Here is a 25,090-nt window from a genome sequence, read left to right as displayed (position 1 = left end):
GCCAGGTCTTTTTCCCTAGTTCCATTAAAAACATTAATATTCAGACATTTTAAAATAATCTTAATAGCTCCTATATTACCTTCTTCAACATCAAAGGCATAAATTCCTAGACGGAGTGTTGTAGAACATATTTCACACTTGAAGCACTCCCTGTGAAAGAAGTGGCCTTCTGCACTCAGACGCTCCATAACATATACCCGTTTTTTGCAGAAAAAACAAATGTCACTCCCACCAACAGACTGAGGAAATTCTTTTCGCAGAGATCCCTGTTAAAAGGTAAAAATAGAAACGTGCATAAAGCCATTGCACTAAACCTAGGTATTACGTGGACAGCTGATTTAGCAGCTGCACAGCACCATCCACACTCAATTAAAATAAGCATCGGTTGGCTTTTTTATTACTCATCTGCTGCAATTCTGGAGGTTTTTGCAGCAATTCATAAATCAGACATCACAGGGACTTTATGGGGTGAGCTTCAAGCTGGACTTGCATCCAGCTGGGAACTCACCAACATTTTGTATTTACTTTGGTACAAGTGCAGCATGAGCCCCAAAGGCTCATTAATCACCCTTCATGGCGCTGGCATCTCACGACTGTGGGCATCCGTGGTTGTCAGCAGAGGGCAAAGGCAGAACTTGCCAGCTTCCAACAACAGACACATTTGGAGCAAAGAGAACAGACGCCCTGAAGACTCAGTTCATATACACTACAGAGGAAAACGCAGGCTCGTGCTTTAAGGTCCAGGAAGAAAAATTGACAGACTCCAATGCTGGCGTCCGAACTACCATTTACTTTGCCACAGAAGTGCTTCCCCTCTCAGCCATGATCCTCCTGAGATTACAGCCCAAGCTGGGGCTTGCTTTGTTTTAAAAATCAATTAATTTCTACCACAGACATTCAGAATGTTTTTAACTCATCATACATTAGAATATAACCCATATTAACAACTTGAAACTATTTGAAAGTTTTTGTTGAATTTGGGTTGGAAGTTCAATTGTTTTAATTGCCACAAATCTCATCCTCTCTGGATAGACATGTAAAAGGTACAGAAAAAACAAATTATAAATGGATTAGGTGCCGCTGGGCTTCCCTTTTCTTATTAGAGGCAGGTGTGAGGATGTTACTTTGCATTATTGTATTATGCTTACTTACAGGTGGGTACAGATAAGCATCCAGTCTCTACCACAGCCATCACCACCTCCCTCCCCTTTCACCATCCCTGCTGCCGCAGGAGAGGTTCCACACATGGGTCAGAGGAGTTGCAGGCTTGGCAGAGGCCAGGCACGTTCAGAGTGCACACAGTCCACATAACTCATCTTTAATTTTCCAGCAAAAGGCAGCCTTGGACAATTTTTTCAGTGGTAAGTGCAAGTCACAGTGGGCATTGTAAAACTGTTCTGTACTAAGTTCCTGTTCCAAATCTGCCATGAATAATCCATTTTGCTGTGATGGATCATTTCAGAGCATGAAACTTTCCAGAGTTATAACCATGCAAGTGGAAAAAGATACAAATGCACTTTTAAAAATATGATGTTAATAGAACAGATAGAAATAATGAAGCAGAAGCAACTGAGTTTAGTATTGGCTAATAAGTAAGTGTCATCACAACACAACACCTTGCTTCACTTCCCAATACCTGACAGCTCTGAGCAATGGAGGCAGGAGATGGAGAAGGAGGAATGGGGCAAGAACCTGTAGCTCTGTCCAGAGACCGCTTCTGAATTCAACACAGAACAGTGTCAGAGTTTAAAAACAGCTCTCTTCAAAATGAGGCACAGTGATTCAGCAGTTGTGTATTAAAAATAACTGTATAAACATGCACTCTATAAAACGTCCTTTAGAAGCCACCCTGATTAATAATTGTCTTCTGTTACTAGTTGTATGAGTAATTACATTTAATAAAAGCCTCTTGAAGTTTTAATGCCTATAGAAAAGTACTAAAAATATGAACAGAAGACATGGTGAGCAACACTTCCAGCACATCCATACATCAGCGTATTTTGTCAATATGCACTCAATGTCTTAATAAGTGCTAGACAAAGACCTTTCATATTGCTTAAAGTGTTCCATAACCAGGGTCTTAAGTCAGGATGACATTCTGGAAACATCACTCTTTTACATCAAATTATTTTTTCTTTGTGGGTTTAGCCTTACCAGTTCAAGGGGGGGAAGCTGTGGCTTGGGTCTGTGATCATTCACATAGAGATTGACAAGAACTTCAGCCACAGCTCCAATTGCACGTGAGACCTTTCCTACAGTCATCTAACCAGAAAAGAGGAGAAGATGAACAATAGAAGGAAGAGCTTTAGTTATTCTTGAAAAAGAATTTCATGAGAAAAGTATGAGAATGATTTGAAAGCATGCAAACAATTATAAAGAGAGGCTAGGAGAAAGAGACAGGCAAAGCCTAACAGAGCACAAGCATGTTCATGCATGATCAGCATGGTCCAGCTGGTGGCCACAGAAGGCTTCCATGCAGCCCACACACTTCTCCTGAGGACGATGGAGAAATAGCTGCTGGGAGCAACTGCTGCTCCCACAGCACGAGGCCTCCTCCTGCCGTGTCCACAGAGAGGCTGAGCTGGGAGCTACTGCTTATCAGGGTTGGATCATTCTGATAGATTAAAAATACTCCATTGTCCACTTTGACTTCTTAGGACTTTGTTGCTATATTTCACAGCACAGAGTGAGGACTAAATTTCACCTTAATGGACTGCGAACTGTGGTGTTTCAGGAAACATTCTATGAAAACATCCTAGAAATCCTGCATGGAAATGGTCTGTTGATGATCACAGAGCAGCCACTCTCCCTTTTCCCAGTGACTCATCTTAACACCAGGGAAAACTACACTCATGAAGGGAAGACACCCCCTTTAATCTGCTTCATCACTCTGTCACAGCCATGAAATTATGCTGTTTCTAATCAAATTGATCAAATAGCTAGGCCAGCAAGGACACTGTAGTTCTTTAGGCTGTAGCTCCACATGTGCTACAGCCAGACCACTGACTGCATGGTCGAGGCTTCCTTTCCAAAACATGTGCCAGGGATGGGAAAAGAAGAAAAGCGTGTATGCATATGTGTGTGAGTGGCAGGCAGGTAGACACTCTAGTTCTCTGTTCCTGGGGGGGAAAAAAAAAAAAAAAAAGTCTGTAAAGACCCTGTAGACTTACAGTAGTATTTTCTACCCTAAACTAGATTTCCTGTAGTGATTTTGATTTTAGTTTTATATCTGAAATGCTGGGGTCTGAACCCCGAGCCCCGAATTAAGGTTGCCATATGGGTGATTCCCACAGCCCTTCATACAGAGGGGGTGAGTTTGCCTTATAGCTTCCCCCCAGGGTGCGGCCGGCCCTGCAGGGAGAGCCAGAAGGGAAATGAGCCCCAGGGGTCCCGCAGTGAGTTGACAAAGGTCAGGGGTCTGCTTGGGGATAAAAGCTGGGACCACTGGCAGGGAGTCAGGAGTGTCTGTCTGTGGAGTGCACTCCACAGAGCTTCCTGGTTCAGGAGAGACCTCCTGACTCTCCCTGGAGCTGGGCCCCAGTCAGCTTGGACCTTTGTAAACATGGGCTAGGAGAGTGAGAGCTGGCCACGTGGCCACCTTCATCTTATGTGATTAACCAGTTGACTTGGTTGTTTCCCATTCCACCTATGGGAAACCTCGGTTCCTTGTTTGTTCTGCCTATTGTTGGTCGTGCACTATCGTTGTTGGGATTGCTGGGGGTGATGTTGATTGCCTGTGAACTAACTGACTTATTTTTACCCCTGGAGATTATTCATGGAGTGAGTTTTCTATATTCAATACAGTCAAGTTACTGGTTTGTCTTTCTGCTGGCTGTGTCATTCATGCTAGGCCAAGTAATTGGCAAGACAATATCTCACAGCCTCTCTGGTGGCAAAGGCAGAAAGGGCCATTCTGGTATGGCCAGAAATTTGATACTCTGCTTCTGAAGCCAGGAGTCTGGATTTTTTTTTTTTTTTTGAAGAAACTCATGAAACAGGGTGTCAGTAGCTCTGTTTTTACTTGGGACTCTCATGCAGAAAGGAGATTTGCTTGCCACGCCCCAAAGATGACAGAAAATATCAGGGTATTATTTTCCTAAGAAAATGAAGAATACTGGGAGGAGTTTGTTCAGCTGAACACACTTTTATTAGAGAGAAGGCCTGTGAAGGAATATGATTCCTAGTGACACTGGAGCCTGGAACTTTATATTTGCTGTCAGACCTGTTAATTTGATCTGTCTGACCTGAGCATTCAGAACTTTTTTTTTTTTTTTTTTCCCTAAGGGGTCCATGATCTCATATCTTATGTGCCATTTGCCTCCCATAAAACCCAGATTTTAGGTCCCACACTTCTCAGTGAAATGATTTTTCTACTGCCACTACACCAAGTCTTGCTGACAGAAAAGTTTTAAATATTAGAAAGTTAAGCACAAAGAAAGGAAAAGAAAATATAAAAGCAATGGTATCTAGAGGGGCTCAATCCGAGTCAGCAGTGTGTGCCCTGGCAGCCAGGAGGGCAAACCCAACCTGGGCTGCAGCAAACGCAGCACAACCAGCCTGCCAACAGAGGTGATTATCCCAATGTATTCAGCTTTGGCTTGGCCTCGCAGGGTAGTACTGTGTGCAGTTCTGGGCTCCACGATTTAAGAAGGATGTGGAGGTCCCTGAATGCATCCAGAGAAGAGCAACAAGGCTGATGGAAGGGCTGAAAGGCACATCCTATGAGGAGTGGCTAAGCACTCTACAGTTGTCCATTTTGGAGAAGAGGGAGGCTGAGGGGTGACCTCATTGCTCTGTACAATGAGCAAACATGGAGAAAGAGGTGCTGATCTCTTCACCCTGTATCCAGTGAGAGGATGTGTGGGAATGGCTCAAAGCTGCACCACAGGAGATTCAGACTGGACATTAGGAAGTGTTTCTTTACTGAGAGATTGGTCAGACACTGGAACAGGCTTCCTGGAGATGCGGTGGGTGCCCCAGGCCTGCCAGTGTTTGAGAGGCCCAGTGTTGGACATGCCCTTAACAACGTGCTTTCACTTTTGGTCAGCACTGACTTGGTCAGGCAGCTGCGTTAGATGATCATTGTAGGTCCCTTCCAGCTGAAATAGTCTATTCTACTCAAATGCGATTCAATCACAAAACATAAATATCATGGCAGGATGAGAATCCACCAGGGCAACCCCACGAGCACCTGCCACGATCAGAAACCTGTAAAGAACAAGGGACAAGGGTGTGCAAGAGCAGTACCTCCAAGGATTGTGACCTCCACGCTCCTATGACAATACCACAACTGCTGAGCAATCCCGTGTCTTCCCTAAACTTCACCCCACTGATGGACAAGGACTTCAGTAACATCCTCATCCATTTAACAGCTTAAGTGCAATCAACTCCAGCTGCAGGAGGGAGGGTCTGACCCCAAATCTACAGACATTACTTTACAGAACCTGTCAGCTCTTACATGGATTAGCTTTAGTTAACAGCATACAGATCTCTGCCCACCTGCTGCTGCTCACGTACCCTAGAAACTAAGTATACACATAATAGGTTTTACATTGTACTCATGCACTTACTCCCTTAGCCCTTGAGGTTACTGGTGTATGTTAAGTCCCACACACACATACAGTTTTGTAGTTCTGGAGCCACTATCAACACATAACAGTTCAAACAGGTTTATAACAGTAGCTTTAAACTCTTTGTTGGAAAGGAATCTTACAGAGTTGCCTTAAGTGGTGAATTTCAGGAAACAACAAAGAAAACACTTAAAAATTCCCTAAGTGTTTGTGACTTACTAAGATTTTACAGGTCTTTACTAAGACCCGTCAATGACGTGTTGCCAAAGCTTTTCAGCAGGTTGATCAGGGTGATTATTCATGTGGGGAGAGAGAGTTGTGTTCTGCATTTCCCTTTGCTGTTATCTGTAACACCACAGCCAACCAAGAGGTAAACCTCAGTAGTATTTTCATAAGACAAAGGGAATATGTTCTCCACCCCTAAAAACAATCAATGCTTCTCCTTTGTTGTTTTATATCCTTAATGATTTTTCTTATCTTATTTTGCTTTGAGGGTGATTTATTTACTTTGGTACCACCTGCTACATATATTTTACCTCTGAGATAAACAACATTTGAGTAATAAGGTACTGTGTGTAGGAAACACCCAAGCCCTGCTTACTGCTTGTAATTTGAGTCGCGTCACTGAAAGGAAGTAGTTGGTCCAAACTCAGCAGGCAGCAAAGTCTATTGATTGCAACATCTTAATAGTTCTTATGACATATTGTGTGAAGGTCAATCCAACGTTAAACAGCAAACAGGAATAACCAAAGCCCAGTCTGTACTATAATATTTGTTAATTCATAATTCTACCTATGTGAATCTTGACAGCTGATTAAAGCTAGAACGTAATTTTGATTATTACTAGTGAACTTGTGTATAGCGTCACATAGAAGCTAATTCTTAATAAGTTGTAATGACTGCATGCGTTTAAAACAAACAGTATGTTTCCACAGCCTTCCTTTCAAGTGCTCCTTTCACGACTGAGTCTTAATAACAGGTTTCTCTAATAAGACAGTATGATTTCTTAGCCACCATTTTCAATAAATATGCCACCATAACTAATACTGTTCCAACAAAAACTCAATAGCTGTAAAGGAACATCATGTCTGATAATCTCAGTACTCACTTGAAATTAAAATGACAGTACTAACTATTTAAAGAATGGGACAGTGCTGATATTTGTAGGTCATAGCCCATGAAGTCGTACAAAACTAAAAAAAAACTTCTATTATCTTCTGTTCTCATGGGAAAAAGCAGGAACTCTGAGAGTGACACAAGGGAGCTCTTTCTGTTGGCTTACCAATAAAGAAGATCTTTTTCGTACTGGAGTCTACACTTACCTAATGATATCTCTCAGAACAGAGATCAAAAATAAAAATTTTGAGTCCTATAGCCCCACCCTCAAGATAACACAAACACAGGCAATTACCAGTACACATTTGCAACAGAGAGGTCCAAGTATATTATTGTATTGTCATCCAGAGCACTTGAAAAAGCACACTGCACACCTGAAATATTACCAACTCTTATTTATATAATGCTGCACATTTAGCCAGTGTTTTATAGATTATGATAAAGTTTTCACATTCTGAAAAGTGTGAGTTCTTTAAAGATAAAATATGGGCACAACGATTTAACCATGAAAGGGCACAGTCTGTTTGTTATGAAATCAAGGCTGCAGGGAGTGTTCCCTGAAGATTTACCACTTTTACAGTAGAAATAGCAGTAAGAAATCTGCTTCTGGAATTTTTTTAATTGAGAATTAACAAAAGATAAGCCAAAATACAGCCTGTGTAACTTGAAGATGAACAGAAGTTGCCAAAGAGAGGTAAAGCTAAAGTTACAGGGGTTTCACAGGACAGAACTGGCCTCACAGCACATGAATACTATGAAGAGCAAAAGTCTTAACACCTCACCAGCACACCACCAATGCAAATAATGATCCTGGACACAGGTCCAAAGGGCCATTGAATCCATCCCCTGTCCCATGGTGGGATGCACTTTACTTGTGTAAAGTAAGTGCACATTGGCATACCCTGCCCAAAAGGCGTCCGTGCTGCAGACTGCAGGGCTCCCCCAGTACCTTGCTCCTTACTCTTCAGGGGTCCCCTATCCCCATCCCCAAGCCTGACCTGAATCTCTGTTTCTAAATTGACCATCAATCACCCTTTACTGTGCCAACAGTGGGCATGGAGGACAGGTACCCTCCCCGTTCTGACACATCCATGCACAGGCACCATTGCTGACTGACTCTCTCTAATCCCTCCACTCCCTCTGAGTTACCCCTGCAGCAAGGACGGCACCCACGTCGCTTGTACTCACTGGTGACCCTGGAAAGGAAACTCAAAGTTGTTTGGTGGTGTGTGTTTTGTTTCCTTTTTTTTTTTTTAAAGTCTAATTACTACTTTTCCCATTGAAATATCTACGGTAATCCATCATCACTTGGGTTTCCTTTGGATCAGCCTTCTGTCACTGCATCTGCCTCAAAAGGGAGGAGAGTCTACCTGTTCATTATCAGACCCGCTCTTCAAACATTCTGAAATATGCTGTGCCAAGGGTACCATAGTTAGGCACAGGTAATGCATACAGTGTACTGATCAAGAGGACCTGAGCCTGTACAACCCTACGGAGCAGTATACTAGGCATCCAGATGTTCATGCATGTAGATCTGCTAAAGGCATACATGTAGTCCTACCTCACCAACCAAATATTTACCAAATGAGATGAACATATATTTACTCAAAATATTTGTATAGCTGTTGCAGCTGTGCTGCACTCTGCCATTACCTCTGAGGACAGCGTTCTTCAACTGAAGTAAACTCGGCCTGAGTGAAATCAAGTCACTACAAACTATTGCTACACCATTTAAATACAACAGCAAACTAATAAAAGGCTGTGAGTGGACTCTAAACAAAATGCAGTTGAATTAAAATATCAAAAAATGACTGCTCAAGCCAGATGTTCTCTAAGAAAGAATTTTTAAATCTCAGTAAAATTATCACTCACAGTTTCCATATGATTAAGACACAAGTTCTCATATTCTAATTCAGGGTTATTCCTGGGGAATGAGGAGAAGGGAGTCTTTTCAACACAGCTCTCTCTCAACTGAGGAATGTGCCTTTGCAAACTGCAAGTCAGATCAGTATCTACTTGCTCAGTTACAGCTCAGGCTGTGAGCTCAATTTCCAACCAGCATTAACAATACGGTGCAAAATAACCTAAAAACAACTAGACTAATTCCACTAAATGACCCTGCTGAATGTTAAGCAGGTGGGAAATTACCTTTAGCCATGGCTTACCTGAAGTTGGGCAATACTCATGAGTATTTCATAAAACTACTGTTATTTAAGTACCCCAAAAGCAGGCACAATGCTTTTCTCCTCCTCCTGCATTGGGTCACAGCAGTCATCTTCAACACTTCTAGAAACTTGACATTTCCACCTGTATTTCCACACCAATCTTATTCAGTACTGCAGTGTTCCCAGACAGCTGCTACATAATCTATGGGTGAAGGGAACCTAGGCCTTACCTGCCTTGACAAGCTGAAGAATATCAAGCTTCTTCCATTAAAATCCTTGTATTAAACAAGGGGAGTGAGAAGACAATGTCATCTTAACTTCCACAGATAAAAGCACAACCTGTTATAACATCAGCTGAAGTAGTAAGAGTTGAATATCTCCGACTCAAGTGTTATCTAATGGCTTTCACTGGACTATGCATATTTCCTCTCTGTAAAGTTAGCTGTTACAAAGAACTGTACTCTAGCAATTAATGTACAGAAACAAGTTTAAAATACAAATAAGTAAACAAAAAAAATCCAAATAAAATCTGTCTGTATCGAAAAGTGCACATACAATTCTAAGACATCCACTAGATAAAATTACTACTATTGTGCAGGTTCTCCTTTGCAGTCCAGACAGGCAGTCTTATGAAAAGACACACAACTGTCACCTAAGAACAACAAACCAATCCCATAACATCCAGTTAGCTATACAGTGTGAGGCTCTTTCTCTGCCAAGCATGTCTGTGGTATTATCCAACAACAGAACACTTAAAACAAGCAACAATGCAAAATTTTCAAAACTGAAACAAAAATTAACTATTTGCTTTGTTCTTCAGCTTTATACGTGAACTATTTTTAATGACAACTTTCCTCTTACACACAGAATTAACAGCGGTGAAAAAGTAAAGTTTGATTAAAATGTGAAATGCAACCTATACAACAGATCTGCTGACAGCACCTTCCAACCAAGCCACTTCTCAAGCAGCTTTAGCATGAGTTTGGATTTCATGGGAAAAATCTGTTCATAGAATACCTGTCTAGAAGGAACAGCAGGGGAAGCTGAACTGACAGATGATGGAGAAGAGGCAGCAGCTGAATCATGAAGTGGAGAACAGGAGGGTGTTGGGGGCTGAGAATGGGATAAGCCTTTAGTAGGTAGCTTATTCTGTGTAGAGCAGAAACAGGAGAGTTATCCAAGGGACAGTGACATCAGCACATGTTAAGAGAGCAATTTCAGTCATGCACAAAAAAAACAGAAAGATAACTACAATTCTGCTTTTTCTCTATTTCTGCAAACTGAGGAGCCATGGAAACCTTCACGGCAGTTATATTATCGTACTCAGTTTTCTTATTAAAAATAATTACTATGAGTACTAGGGTAAAATAGTGGTGGGAGAAAGCATAACAAAACATAAGAAATGCCAGACTTCACTAAGAGCTACTGCTCACCAATTCATTAGAAACTGTGAGTTACCAGCGTACACTTCAGCACAAGACAGTTTATTCTAACATTTCTCTCATGCTGAAGTACTCTGACTAGTTTTATGATTTAGATTGTGTTTTATCTCAATTAAATTCTGCAATAATATTTAAACAAACTTTTTTACCAGTTTCAGTGGAATCTACGTTGCTTTTCAGATCCACACAGGATGATAGGGAAGTTAAAAACAAAAACACTGCCATTTTTTTTCCCCCTATGGATTCTCATGTATCTTCTAAGTCAGTACTTCTTCAGGTGCAAACCCCAATATTCACCTTTGGAAACTCCATGTATCCAAACATTGAGGCAAAGTGTGCTGCCTTCTCTTTAATGTTCTTTTTATGGAATTCCCTATTTGCTATTGTCTGTGCTCTTTTCTGCAACAAAAGTCAGGGAAGCAAAGCGAAGAAAAGAAAGAGAGATTTAAGTTAATGACATATACGTCATCAAAGTACAGCAAGTTTGTTGTAAGATTTTGTCATTGTCTTAATATAACCTAAAGTCAACAGAGAAAATGCCAGCACCTGCAGGGAAAATACAGTATACAGATCAACGTATGCAGTTAAGAGACAGAAAGGAAAAGAAATTGCTGGTCACCTGTTTCATTTTTTCCTCAAGGTGCTGAAGACGCTCAAGCACTCCAGAAAGTACAAAGGCAGCAGAACAGACAGACGTGAGATTTTCAGAGGTTTCTGACACACTGGGCTGGATATCTCTTTTTTGTACAGTCTTTGCTCTCCTGGCCATATGATCAGAACCATTTAAAGACTGTTTGGGTTCCCTGACCTCATGTTCACTCCTAGCTACCACCTGAAACTGAGAAACACTTCAAGTGAAAAAAAAAAATGCTTTCTGCACTACCATGCAGTATATGCAGTTTTTAAGGATGCTTCAGAAAGCAGAGAGTCATGCACATAACTAGAAATAAAATGTTCTCACATCGCTCTTTGCACACTATCTACCACATCTCTAATGCTTGTGTCCATGCACTGAAACAAATGAGTCTACAGAACTTATGTATGTCTTGACAGCCTCCTCTGCATTTCTGTCAGTTTTTATTAATAACTCCAGACAGTATCGGTACAGAACATGGCACTACATCTCCTTCTAGAGCTTTTGGCAAAGGTTTTGGTGTTTGGGGTTTTTTTAATCATCACATCTGCTTGAAATTAAACTCACAATCAAGTTGTAAGAGTTTTTTTTTGGCATCATTCTAGATCTAGTCTGATCTAAGTCAAGCTGTGATGTATTTCAGATTTAAAGCATTTTCTGAGGAGTTAAGAACAGGTCTCTGAATTTGAATCTCCATATAAAATAGCTTTTGAAATAAATGAAGCATTTGAGCCAGTTTTTCTCTATCAAATTCAGTTTTAAACATGAACTCCCAGTTGGTCTTTACATGAGTTTTCTACCTCACCCTTCCTATCTGTCCAACTCAAATAAATACACAAACTTTCAAAATTTCTGAGAATTAAAATTAAAAAAAAAAACCAATGCAAATCAACTTGCAGTTGTTCCTAATGCTTCTGGATAGCACACGTACCTTTAAAAAAACAATTCTAAAACAGTTTATGAATCCACATCTTTCATTGAGCTAATCTGCATAAATCCACATGCAATGCAGATCTCATTTCATGGCATTCTACTCTTGAAACACCTCGACAGCATATTTACTTCCATTTAAAATTCTAATGTAATGTGAAAGTCAATGCTACTTGATATGAAAACTGCTTTCATTAGAAGTACTAAGAGAAAAATATGCACAATGTATTAAAAAATTCTGTCCCACATATATGATGCTGCAAAAGAGCTTTCAGCAGAAATTCTTATCACAAGTTCTCCTTAAAGAAATAAAAATGCCTGGGCATCAATATCAGATTTTCAATGCTCAAACTTTTATCTTAAGACATTTTTGACAGGTTTCTTGGAGTGGAAAACTACCTTCCCCTTATTGTTACAACAGCCCCAAACATTGTGTACATGCAGAGACAAATTTTCAAGTACTGTTGCAGTTTTCTCACATGTAAAATGCAGCTGTGTAATTACATTAATACAATTTGGAGTGTAGATGTGATAACACAGAAATTAACACCTATGTTTTTTAGTTTTTTTCCACGTTTTTCTTTCAAATAGTTTTATCATCTGGTCAAGTAGGTGTAAACTAACCTTAACCTTTAATGTGGTTTTCACAATTCTCAGCAAAACACGCCCTGCAGATTACATCCAAATATTGTTTTAGATATCTGTAGTCACACAACAATATTAGAGTTCCCAGCCTTAAGAGAGACAGCGTGCTTGTCGGGCATCACCCATACGAGTTCCTACCTGCCTTTTTGGTTGAGATGGAAGACTTGGATCCTTAGGTTTAGCAAAGCGAGGATTAACAGGAGGGTCAGAAGAGAGCAGGGCTGGTCTATCTACTAGCTCCTTGTAAAGCATTTTAAAAATTATAAAGTCAGAGTAGGAAAAAAAAGAGGAGACAGTAAATAGAATTCAAAGATCATTTGAGGCAGAAAGAAGTAAAAGCTGCTTTTAAAGATGCATTACTATGGAGCTTAACAAGACATTTAGCAGATTTTTGTCTTTTGTCATCTACTGATTTTATTAACCCCTTCTACCATCAAAGACACACTTAAAATTCAGCACATTCAGTCTTCTTTAAGAGAGGTTATGATAAAAGGTAACATATCAAGGCTTCCTTCAACATGGCCAAGCAAATCTCTGTGCATGTATCACATGCAGTAAGCTCAGGGCATTGACAAGAAGACAGAGCGTAAACAACAGTGGTTTAGGAGCTGACAAAGTCACTTGACATCTATACAGCCTACACTTCTGGAGGACTTAAATATGTAAATAAACAAATGGATACAAGCACAAAGAGTTAAGAAAGCCACCATTCCTGACAGAACCTCAACACCTTGCTCTTCCTTCCTTCAGATCTTTTAGATGATAGATATGAACTAGGCTGACTCAAACCATCTCACTGGCTAAAGGGTGATTATAAGTTTATTGTCTCTACCTTGGCAGCACAGGGTTATTTTTAAAACACCACTAGTCACACTAACAACAAACCATGAAAATGCTGTGGAATGCACAAATACATTCCGTTATGTGTGCTTTAGGAATGGAAATGGCAGACAAACACATCTTGCAAAACATTAGGTTCCCTTCTTATGCTTTCTAAATTTTCCACAAAGAAAGATTCCACTGGATCTGTAGGGTCTTTTAGTCATAGAATATAAGACAAAGAAGTCCTTCAGCAATACTGTATGCAGCCACCTTAGACTTGCACACAAAGCAAAAATTCTATAAACTAGCTTACAAGAGATTTCTAGACACTGCAATTCCACTACACTTTATTTATATATATCCCAATACACTATATTAATATGCACTATAGTCAATCTGTAATTTGGTTGCTGATTATTGAGAGGAATACCTTTAAATGACTGCAGTTTAATTTCAGAGACTACTTTTATGTTCATCTCCAACCTACCTGCCTCTGCAAAGTTCTACTTGGAGCATTCTCTTCAAACTTTGCCAACAGTTGAGTTGCCATTGATTTCACTTTATTCTGGTTTATTCCTTCTCTGCTCCCTTGGCTTGAAAAGTCTGAAGCCTGAAAAGAAACAAGAAACTATGTTTTTCTCATGTTTACCTATGACATTCATGAAGAGAAAGAGAGAGATAACATCCTTATCTGCAAAGCATCAAAGGAAATGCAGTCAATACTATATTAACACTGATGCTGTTTAGCATACAAGAGTCATGAAAAAAATATTTTCTTTGGCCTCAGAGTACAGTAAAAAGGGAACATTAATTGGTGCTGGTGACAAAAAAGCAGAGTCACAACGGTGGTGGCTAGAAACCAAGCTGCAATGCAAACTCTTCAAAGAAAAATTGGTTTAAATAGCTGAGTTGGGAAAATTTGGAAAAAAACCCAATAGCTTAAACATTCTTGGGTCAGAAAGAAAACTGTTGCAACACAGGTAATGCTCTCCTCCCTACCAAATTATTTAAATACACTTAGCTCTTCTTTAGTGCACACCACATTAAAGGTTTTAAGCCTTTTTGTTCACACCAAACAAGACAATATGCCCTGGCCTCTTGACTCCCACTGCTTCCTCAGCTCTGGTGATCAGCAAGGAGCTGGATATGTGTAGACACCACTGAACACCAACCTCCTCAAAGACACCAAAAAGACCTTTTCGACGTCTTTTGTTAGTTTCATTTTCTTCTGTTTTCCCTTCAACCTGAAACAGTAAAGTCAAAATAAGTTCTGCAGCAGTCACCAAGGATATTAACTTTCATAACCAGGCAAAATTGGTCTGATCTGTGTTAAACAAGGCAAACACAGGTGAGTGGTGCCAGTGTGCAGGGGTCCTCATGGCACAGAACGTCTTGGTAGGCACACCCAGCTCAGCATCATCATTCCTAGCACAAGGAGTGTGTTGGACCTTGTGGCAGCTACCACGTAAAAAAAAGTTGCCCTGTAACCCCAGACTGGGTGCTCTCACTGGACCCTGACGGGTGAAAATATGCACTTGTACATTTTGTTGAACCGAGGCCCAGCAATGTCAGTGTTTACCTTCTCCTTTTTCAGTACTGAAGAGTTTATAATTCATAAAGCACTAGCACATCTTTGAAGAAAAAGGCATTAGAGCACCAGTTGTGCTGTGAATTTTAATCTAGACTATGCTGGTTTCCAGATAAGTAACAAAATCCAGGCACCCCTCACTCTTTCAATACAGCCTCCACATCTCTTTTAACCTAGATATCTGCATGCAGATCATGAGTTCATAAGGCAGATGCATCTCCTTTTTTTGAGCAATTAATTGTCTGCATTAAAGGTCTCTCTCTCTTGTAAGGCTCATCTCCCTAACTATATGACCTTACATTACAGTGCAAACAGATTGCCTATTTTGTGCTTAAGTCATGCATTTATTTATGTCATATTTATTCTTTTTTTTGTGTAATCGCTAGTTCAGTAAAATAATACTTCATACTCAGTCCCCAAGAACTTGCAAAATAGTCAATGCTTAAAAATTTTTATCAGTTCTTATTGAATTCTGTTTTGAAGATTTGGTACAATGGAGAGTTTTTTTGTCTGATAAATGTCACATTATGTTATACTTTACAAACCATGAACTACAATTCCATTTATTTGCATTTGCCCAGGCTGTAACTTAATGATTGCCCACCCAATATAAAATAAAAAAAAAAAAATAAAAAAAAAAAATAGAGAAAGATCAAAGAATACAGGCTTCCTTTTTACATATAATACTGTTTGTAATAAATCATTATGCAGTGAACAGAAGCAATCCAAAACAACTTCTGGGTAAACAACAAAAGAATGAGATGACAATATTTTGATTACAATGTATGCTTTGGTACATTGTCTTTCAAGCACCAGCTCTCAGTAACCTAGCTTTACACTACCTATAGTCATTAGTCTACCAAGGAATAGTGAACAACATAATAGCATAATGTATTCTGCATAATAATATGTATTGCATAAAAGCAGAATTTGCCTAAATGAATGGAGCAAACAAGATGTTACCTTTCAAAAATCTTACACAAAGGACTTCCATTAACATACTTACAAAGAGGAGAAAAACAAAGCCATTTAATTGCCTACCAAAACTCAAAAAGGAAAAAAAAAAAAAATACTGTGCCCTTTATTGTGTAAACATTTCTATTCATTTACTAGTCTGGAGCACAGGAAACCTCAGTTCTCTCCCGCCCTGCTGACACTAGTAGCAGAATGTAAAACATCATCCAGCCCAGCCCTGCTGCCAGAACAGCTTCTGTCACACCAGCTCCAGGCCCTCCGTTCCTGCCCACTCACAACCTGTGCCCAGATAAGGATCCCACTTCCAGCCAAATGAAAGGACAAACTAGAAGGTATGGAGTGTTTACTTGGTGACACTGTTATGCTGGCTGGTTTCTGAGTCTGGACAATGCTCAGCACCACTTTTTGCAGGGGGAGAGCCAAAAAACTGAAGCCACACCCAAACTCTTAACTCAAGCAGTTGCCTTCCAAGGAGATTCATTTCCCATCTAGTTTCAGGGAGCTATGGCACTCACAAGTCTCTGTCCCAACCTGAGTACTGTCTTTCTTGCTTAGTTTTACATCCCAACCATCGCAGGCCTGCAACACCCATACAAAATTACATTCTGACAGTCCTGCTCCCCAAGCTGATTTGGAAAATATCGCTTCCACTTCTCATTTCAAATGAGCCCCTGTAGCCTGAAACCAAAGGGGCCTGTCAGGTAAATCATCTCATTCTTTCATGTAGTGCCAAGAACTGTACCTCCTGTTATGACAGAAGGCTTATTTCATGACAGGAGGTTAGTCTGAAGGTTGTAAGGCTTAGTAATGGAAAGCCCTCCTGACTACTAAAAGTCTGTTTCCTTCTGCAACTAACTGACGGGAAAGCAACAACACTGTGGTCATGAAAAAGGTTTTTCTTCTAAAGAAGTCACCCACAAGAAAAAGCAGTGTTTATGTTACCTATTTGGTTTCTCACTGCTGGGTTAGCTGGGAAACATGTCACTTGGTTTTGTGGGGGGTCAGAGGAGGCGGCAGGGAAAAGTTACTTCCTAACAGGGACATATGAGCTTACTAAGCAATTGACCATCCACAGGTTTTGAAAATGTATTTGTGGATGGAAAATATTCATCTAAGTCCGTGTAAGAAATATCTGGAAATACTGGAGTAATTCTTCAGGTGAAAAAAACTTTTCAAAAATCACATTTCTACAAAAACTGAGATGAGATAGAAACAAATTTTAAAAGCAATACATCAAAATACTGAGAAACACAGTACATACATGTACACTTGACCTTTTCTTAAGGACACAGAATTCCAAAAGAAGTAGGAAATATGTGCTTTTGCAAGCAAAACTTAAAGTCTCTGCATAGATGTAAATGAAACAATACAATTAAGCATTATGCAGGTCTGTTTAAAACAAACAAACAAACAAAACAACAAAACACAGAAAGAAAACAAACAAACCAATGCAAACAGACAAAACAAAAAAAACCACAAGAACATGAGAACCATCCTAGTTGACATGCAGTTTCTGGCTAGCCCAGGAAACACAAAACCTAGAACAGTTTTGCAAAATAAACCCCGTTTTAAAAAATGCAGAAGAAATTCATTTTGGTGGAGGAGTACAAGCTACTGTCTAACTTGTGCTGGTTAATCTGCAAAAGTTGTACTTGAGACACTGCTGCCTCTGAGTCACGTTGTGCAGCCACTCCTCATTTAAACTGAAGTTAAAATGAAGGTAGGTTTGGCTGTGAAACCAAAGCCCCTCCCTCAAGGTCTCCTTTCAGAATAGGACCAAGTTAATGAATAGGCAGGAGGTGAGACAGTTTATTACTGAATAGTTTCATTAGAGTAACTTTTACATTAAATCATATAAAATCTTTGAAGTTATAATCCATTCAGAAACACACAAACAACACTCTCACTGCAGGCAGTCCTATGCTAGACAGTATTAGCTCAGGTCTCTATTGCCCTTCAAGGCCCCAGAGCCTTTAATTGCAACATACATGGGCATGGATGTGTTTTACACGAGGACATAAAGAGAGCATGTCAATAAATTTTCATTAATAAGTGACCAAGACAGAAAAGTATATGGGTATGACTAAGAGATCATTATCTCTGTCATGCTAGTCAACCTGCCCACTGTGTCACTACTGCACCATTTATACATTTACAAGGCTTTGAAAGCTTCCACAAACTGTTCAAATCACTGCTTTGGTTGAAAACCAGCACTCCCTCCCAGTCAATAACCATTCTAGCTATCTATCAGTGACTATCTGAATTAATAAATAGTATTATGGCTGTATACTTACTCTAGTAATACAGAACTACAGTACTGTTTTTCTTCAAGGTAGAAATAGCTCAGGAAGATTCCAGACTTTTCTATCTCAACAAAACCCCACCCAAAGCCCCCACAAAAGAAAAATGGAAAAAAACAAACCAAAACAAACAAACAAAATAATAGCATCTAGCATTACACAAAATCTCCTAAAAAAAACTTTAAAAAAATTCTCAAAAAATAAAACATAAAAGTCTATACTTTTATATACATAAAATATATGTAACAAGAGCCAAGATTTCAAATATTTCAAGTTGAAATGGCAACTAATAAACACAAGTAAAAGACCTACCTCCTCTCACTTTTACCTACACTGAAGAAGAGTGACATGGACAATGGATATTCTCCCTCAGGTAGCCCCAAATTCTCACAGTGATTCCAAATTTTGCATTTACAGAGAATGCTTAACTGGGACTATTACTAACGCTTCAGTAATTTGACACTGACAGTGCTTCAGTTTTATCCTTACAAACATAATGATCAAATGTGCACGTGTGTGTTAGCTTTGTTTCCTGTGAGATCTTACTTTACCTTCTTAATATGCTCAAAAATCTCATTCTACAGGTCTTTTAACAGTAGAATACATATAAACTCCTTTTTTTTCTGAGCCTGACAGCTTATCTTCATCTTTTTAAAAGGAAAGATTTATAGGGCAAGTCTTTCTTCACAACCTACCTTTGGTACTCGTTTTCTTGGTAAAGTTAAATTGATATAATTATTAAAGATGAAGTTTGATGATTTTGCTGAACAAAGGTCATTATTTTCTCCATTTTGCTTGTCGCCAGCATCTGTCCAAAAAAACCAAATGCTTAGGACATTTATTCAAATTTTTATAAAAAATACTTTGACTAAGCCAAAACTTTCCAGTTGAGTGCTGGTAGCATTTATATATAAGAAACCCAAGCAAATATAAGTAGAGACATACAACGTAGGGTAACTTTTTAAAAAAGGACAAGAAACACCCAGGAATGGACATGCCATATGCAGTCATCCTTACCAGAGAATTACTCTAATGACCTGATACATGAACCTCATGATGTCAGGCATAACAGTTATCCAGCTGCTCCTGTTCTCTGAAACCACCAAGGACCTACAAAACCCTGGTCTTCAGTCAAGTTTTCCTTCCTTTCCTTTTTTTAAGCACAAGGTAACCATTGCAGACAGAAACAGGCACGCTCGCGTGCCAGAATAGCTCAGCTGGCAAAGGGCTCCTGGTTCAAGAGCAGTGCTCATAAGCAGCCTGGATGAAGTGTTTCCGCTCCCCAAACTTGCAAGAACAAGGAGCAGTCCAGGTTTGACTTACCTACTGCCTGCAGAGGTGTGCCCCTGAACAGTTCATAAAATTTGGAGAGGTACATGACCATGCTGAGCTTGTCGGGCTCCTTCTTTCCCTGTGGTCACAGGGGGAATCCCAAATTCCTGCTCTGCAACATCAAATGCCAGCTGGTTGTTTTTGACAACGTCCTCTTCGTTCAGAGCATCAAAGTCACTGTGGGTACAACACACTGGGATCAGTGGTGGTTTGCTCTCTGCCACCCTCCAAAACAGCACCATGAACGGGGCACAGGCACCTCCCTCGGACAAAGCTACAGAGTCCACACAATGCCAAAGGTAAAAGTCTCATAAAAATCCTGTGATTACAAATCCTGGCTTTGCGAGAAATGTAATTTAAAAGTGATTTCACTGAACCAGATTTTGGTGTAGCCCCATGAAAAAGGACTCACTTATTTGAGAAGAAATGCAATTCCTCCTCAGAAGTGCTAAGGAACACTTCCAAATACAGCTGTGGTACTACAGATGACACCTGCAAGGAACAGACTTTTTAGTTGCTATTAGTTCTATAAATCATAAGAATCATTAGGAGTAAAATTAAACTAGCACCTTATGAAACAAACATGTCATGTGTGCACATAGAGGCATGACACTTCTGTTTAAAGTGTTACACAGTTTGAAAGAGGACCTCTTGTCTGTGTCATAACCAGATTTAGCAGTGCACTAAATAAGTACATCACACATCTGGAACTGCATTATCCATGCTCTAATCCATTTTCTATGGGACCCGTTCTAAGGCTCTGATCCCTTGAACAGCTTCCAAAATTCATGATTAAAATAAACATGTCAATAAACCACAAAGTTCCAGGCAGGGCAGTTTCGTTCTCCTCATAAGGAATGTGAGGTTTTGAACTCACAAAGAATTCCTGTCTACCCCTCCCACCCACCCACTCTCTGGAGCCAGGGGGCTGCAGACAGCCCTCTGTCCCAGCCCTGCCTGCAGCTATCGGCAGCCACCTCTCTTGCTTTACCAGCTTTCATCTGGCCAATCCTTCAGCAGTCCCATTTATACAAAAAGCCAACAATATCCAAACACAATGTCAATTAAACAGCAGGAGGTCTGTTAGCTCAGGAAGATAAATCTCTCAACTTTCTAGAGAGAGCAGCACTTAAGAGATACGCTTTCCATAGACAGCAAAGATTGCTTTGCTTCTACACTCTCTCTCCCCACCTGATACCCACAAAACCATCCATAATTCCCATTTCTTTTAATAACCCGAGGCAAAAAAATCTCTTATTCTTACAACATTTGTTCTTCCTCTGGAAAAGCTGCAGAAACAAGAGCTGAGTATCACTCCTATTTTTCCCAACTTACCACACCTCATAAAAGAGCTCAGTAATTTCTTTCATTTAAAATTTCATTTATCATTTATTCATTTCATTGTCAAAAGGAGGCTGACAATAACTAATGACTCCTAAATCTGTGCAGGAAGGTAAGAGAATGCGTCTGCTGCATTTTGGAGACAGAAGGGTCATCCCACCACAAACTGCATCAAGCAGGCCCAGTAACCCAGTGCCAGCAATTGCCGTTTCATGACACTTGTTATACTCTGACCCTCTTGTATCTAACAAAGGAACCTTACAAAATACTAATATTAAGAAGTTCGGTCTTGTAGGATTAGGACCCCAGAAACACTGTCAAAAGGGGAATGCTAGCTTCCATTCAATCCCTAATGCAGTTAATTCTCAAGGGCTGGCCTTTGTTCCACAGCCCATGTGCAAGGACACTGTGCTCTTCTGGACGAAGGGTTGTATAAAACCACTGTTTCCTGTAGACCTCCATGGCCCAACATCTTACTACATGACCGTCACAGAAACCACTACAACACACTGGGAGTGGCTAATTTAAGGCCCATCCGGGTATTTCTGTGACTCATGACAGTGTCATTGTGGCTGTGGTTTTAAACATATACTAAAAACCTGTCTCCAGGATCCTGGGAATACAGCTCTCACATTCTTCAAGCACTGCAATTTTTGTTTTAAATCACCACGTGGTTCCCACAAACATGATCGTAAGTCATAAGGTTCAAAGCCTTCCAGATCTCTGAAAGCATATATATTTCATTTTAAATGGCATGCAAGGACATGGATGAAAAAACAAAGCAAGAACTACCCACCCTCTCCATCCCCTGAACCTGGCACTGGTGTGCACCTCCTTGCAAAAAAAGCAGCAATATAATGGGACTGCAGAGTATTAGTGTTGTTCTGGTTGGTCTGACACTATCCTCCAGTAAATGCTTAATATATCCTATGCTCGACAAGATCTACAGATGTCACTTACATGAGGTCAGGTCTGAAGCGATGGATAATCGCACACAACGCAAGGCCACTTTTCCAGGAGCTGGTCAGGTCTGTGACATTGACGTTGCGGTACCCTTCTGTCTGTTTCTGACACCAGGTCAAAAGCTTGTTAGGTCGAATATCTGACTCTGCAGTTACAGTGGAGAGCAAACATTTCAATCAGTTTTTGCATGCTCAGAAGGCTGCAAATACTAAGCTCCAGCAAACATGAGATATCACATACCACGTCTTGAGAGATTCACTGATCTTCTAATGGAGCTTACTCTTTCAAGAGGACACTGTTGTAACTCATTAGTAACGTATAATTGTCTCACCTACAAGTAAAAGTAATTTGCAGCACAATGTTAGAATTATTTTGAGAGGAAAAAAGAGGGTTTTTTTCCTAGGTTAATATTATCAACAGCTGGATCTAAATTAAGGACTCTCCTGATGATTTTGTTTATGCAATACTTGTGGCCCTATTTCTCCTGGACAAAAAAACAACAGCCCTGTGATTTCACAAGCAAGCCTTTTAAATACTGACCTGGTGAGGTCGAACACAGCTTGAGTTCAAGTTCGGGTATCTTGTTCCTGGGTCAATGGTATACTGGTCAAAGTTCTTGTTAATATTTTCAGGGGTAGTCTGAGGCAAGAGTCGATAAATGCTCTCTCTTATAGAGAAGAAAGATGCAAAAGATATTGATTAAAAGATATATTTATTATATAAAGAGTATGGCATAGGATTTTTTTGTTGTTGTGTTTTTTTTTTTTCCCCCCCTTTTTCAGCTACCTGCACATTATTTTAATTCTGCCAGGACAAGTGTTATGCACTAAATGTGTAATGCATCTATCCCATTTCTTATCTTTGCTCATCAGGGGAAGGATGCCAGACAGAAGGACAACAAAAAGACAGACTCTTAGAACTTGTGCCCACATTTTCCTGAGGCAGGAAGTGAGCAAGAAAAAAGAAAAAAAAAATTAAAAGGAGGTTACAACATCCAGTCATCTGGTTTTGCTTTAAGTTCCACCCAAGGAGTAACTTCTTTACCACATAACAGCACTAAATCTCATAATTCTGCAATTCCTATAACTGCCACAGCCTTTTATACTATGCTGTTCAATTTTCCATTTGGGACTATGCTGTGTTTGAGTCATCTCTCAGGCTTCTGTTTTAAAAATTCTCAAAGCACTGAACTTAGTAATGCTTCCACTTGCATTACCACAAGCACGACTATTTCTATTGCGTGTCTGTCCCGAAACAGTCTGGGCAGCTGCAGTGAGGCAGGGCAGTTACTATTAGGACCAAAGTCAGCAACTTCAACCATCAGACCATGGCGACACCAGGGCTGCTGGTGTATTTAACAGATCTTTTCTATGCAATGCCTTTTTGACCAGAGGAAAAATTTATGATGTAGCATTATTACAGCAGTCCTCTTTTGCCATGCATTTCTCAGTCTAAATAATGAGGACATCAGGGATACTAAGGTAAAACATGGAGTTAAAACCACAGATACCAACTATGAAAGCTACTAGTGTTAAAGTATTTTATTCAGACTTGTTTCAGGAATTTTTTTTAAACTAAAAAAACAGGTGCTGAGATGGTTGGAATGTTAGTCTTTGGACACAGGTATTTTTGGTTTATTGATCACACTTAATTCTCATCACTAGTGACTTAAATTAGTGATTTAAACCCATCTCATGCACATCACTGGATCTCTGTATTGGTGTGTAGAAGCTCGGCCTACTGCTGCGTAAATTGTTCAGTAACCTGAAGGAATAGGCAATTTCAACACAGTGCCATTGCAGTGAAGAAGAACACGTCTCCTGTCAGCATTCTGAATTCCACTGCCTTCTACCACTACTGAAACTCTTCAAACCACCGGAAATGATGGAGGAGACAAAAGCAGCACTCACCGTTCAGCAAGGATTTCTAACGGGGGTTTTCCTTGAGCCCAGCTCCGCACCATCCACGCAGTATCAAAAGCAGCTAAGAAGCCTCTTGCACAGCCTGTACCCATGGGCCAGAAGGGCTGTAAGAAGCATTTACATTTTAATTTCTTGTACTTCTTAAGGTCTTATTACAAAAGTAACTTGCAATGTGAGTTTAGGGTTTTATAAAAACTGTCTTATAAAAGTAGCCCAGAAAGATATAAGATACAACACGGCCAACTCTTGTAGTTTTGAGACACTTCTCTCCTCCAAGCCTAAGGTAACACAAAAGGCTGCTTCCACATTTTCCTTTAATTTCTATATTTAAAAACAAACTTCTTAACCACAAAAGGTAAAAGCTGAGTGTAAAAAAATAAAAAAAAAGAAACTCAATAGTGACGGAAAAAAAGATACTTTTCTTCTCATCTCCTAATTTTGCTTCGGACAGATCTTTCAACAAACTTCAGGCTGTCAGCATGAGTTGAAAAAAAACAAAACCAGTTGCAACATACATTTTTCACTCCAGTAAGACAAAACCTGAACATATTAAAGCAAAGAGAGTGCAACAAAAATTTGGACCAAGGTTTTGCCTGTGATGAAAATCAGGAAAACTATGCCATGCACCCACTCTGAGGACACACAGCTCACTGTTTTCAGGCAGAAATACAACTTGCATTAAGCAAAACAGGATCACATCCAGCGACCAAGCATTAGTTATGACATAACTATGGCATATAAAAAAAAAGCAAAACTATTCCAAAGAAGGTAACATTGTTTCAGGACTTGTAAGAGATAACAGTTTGTTTCGGAGTGTAGATTAAACAGCTGGTTTAAGGAGATTGAAAAAAAAAAAAAAGACCACTTGGTCACTAAGATATACCTCAAGCAAACTATCTCCGACAAGTGCCACCAGGAGCTGATGTCTGTGCCTTTCTCTCACTAGTGCAGCATTTTCAGATGCATACATGGAAGTAAAATCAAACATTGCTACATCTGGTTGCCCATAGTGATTAATTGCAAAATCCAAGGAAGGCAGCTGGTAATTGGTTGCAAAGTCAGCAGCTTCTCTGGCATAGGACAGCAAATTGCTCTGGTTCACATTTTCCCCACAGAGGAGCAACTCCGTATCAACATAATCCTGCAAGGACAGAAACAGGCAGAATTAGATACTTTAACTGTCCCCTGTGGCTTGGAACATTGCAGTCTCATAGCACCAGTGTGCCAATTACACATCTCACAGCACAAAGAACCAAATGAGATTTGTCACCTCCTCCAAAAAGTTAATGCACAAATATAGGTTACTGTACCACCCCAAACAGGAACTCTCTATGTCAACACTGAA

General features: G+C 39.9%; 1 protein-coding gene across 1 annotated transcript in view; it reads right to left on the bottom strand.

Moving 5' to 3' along the window:
* The window catches only part of LOC103771765 (protein-methionine sulfoxide oxidase MICAL2-like), a gene marked incomplete at its 5' end in the record, with an annotated part of 50,854 nt that extends 25,968 nt beyond the window's left edge, over positions 1-24,886 (bottom strand). The window contains 15 exon segments of the mRNA XM_008939077.1: positions 80-266; positions 2,155-2,262; positions 9,702-9,707; positions 9,884-10,000; positions 10,591-10,692; positions 13,812-13,934; positions 14,497-14,568; positions 18,883-18,995; positions 19,511-19,590; positions 19,592-19,696; positions 21,821-21,968; positions 22,064-22,154; positions 22,364-22,490; positions 23,734-23,849; positions 24,629-24,886. Of these exon segments, the coding sequence (XP_008937325.1) occupies positions 80-266; positions 2,155-2,262; positions 9,702-9,707; positions 9,884-10,000; positions 10,591-10,692; positions 13,812-13,934; positions 14,497-14,568; positions 18,883-18,995; positions 19,511-19,590; positions 19,592-19,696; positions 21,821-21,968; positions 22,064-22,154; positions 22,364-22,490; positions 23,734-23,849; positions 24,629-24,886 (1,753 nt within the window).
* Positions 24,887-25,090: the final 204 nt, after the last annotated feature.

This window comes from Merops nubicus, unplaced genomic scaffold (assembly GCF_000691845.1).
Source record: "Merops nubicus isolate BGI_N331 unplaced genomic scaffold, ASM69184v1 scaffold2644, whole genome shotgun sequence".
Taxonomy (NCBI): Eukaryota; Metazoa; Chordata; class Aves; order Coraciiformes; family Meropidae; genus Merops; species Merops nubicus.
This window is presented reverse-complemented; position numbering and strand designations above follow the sequence as displayed.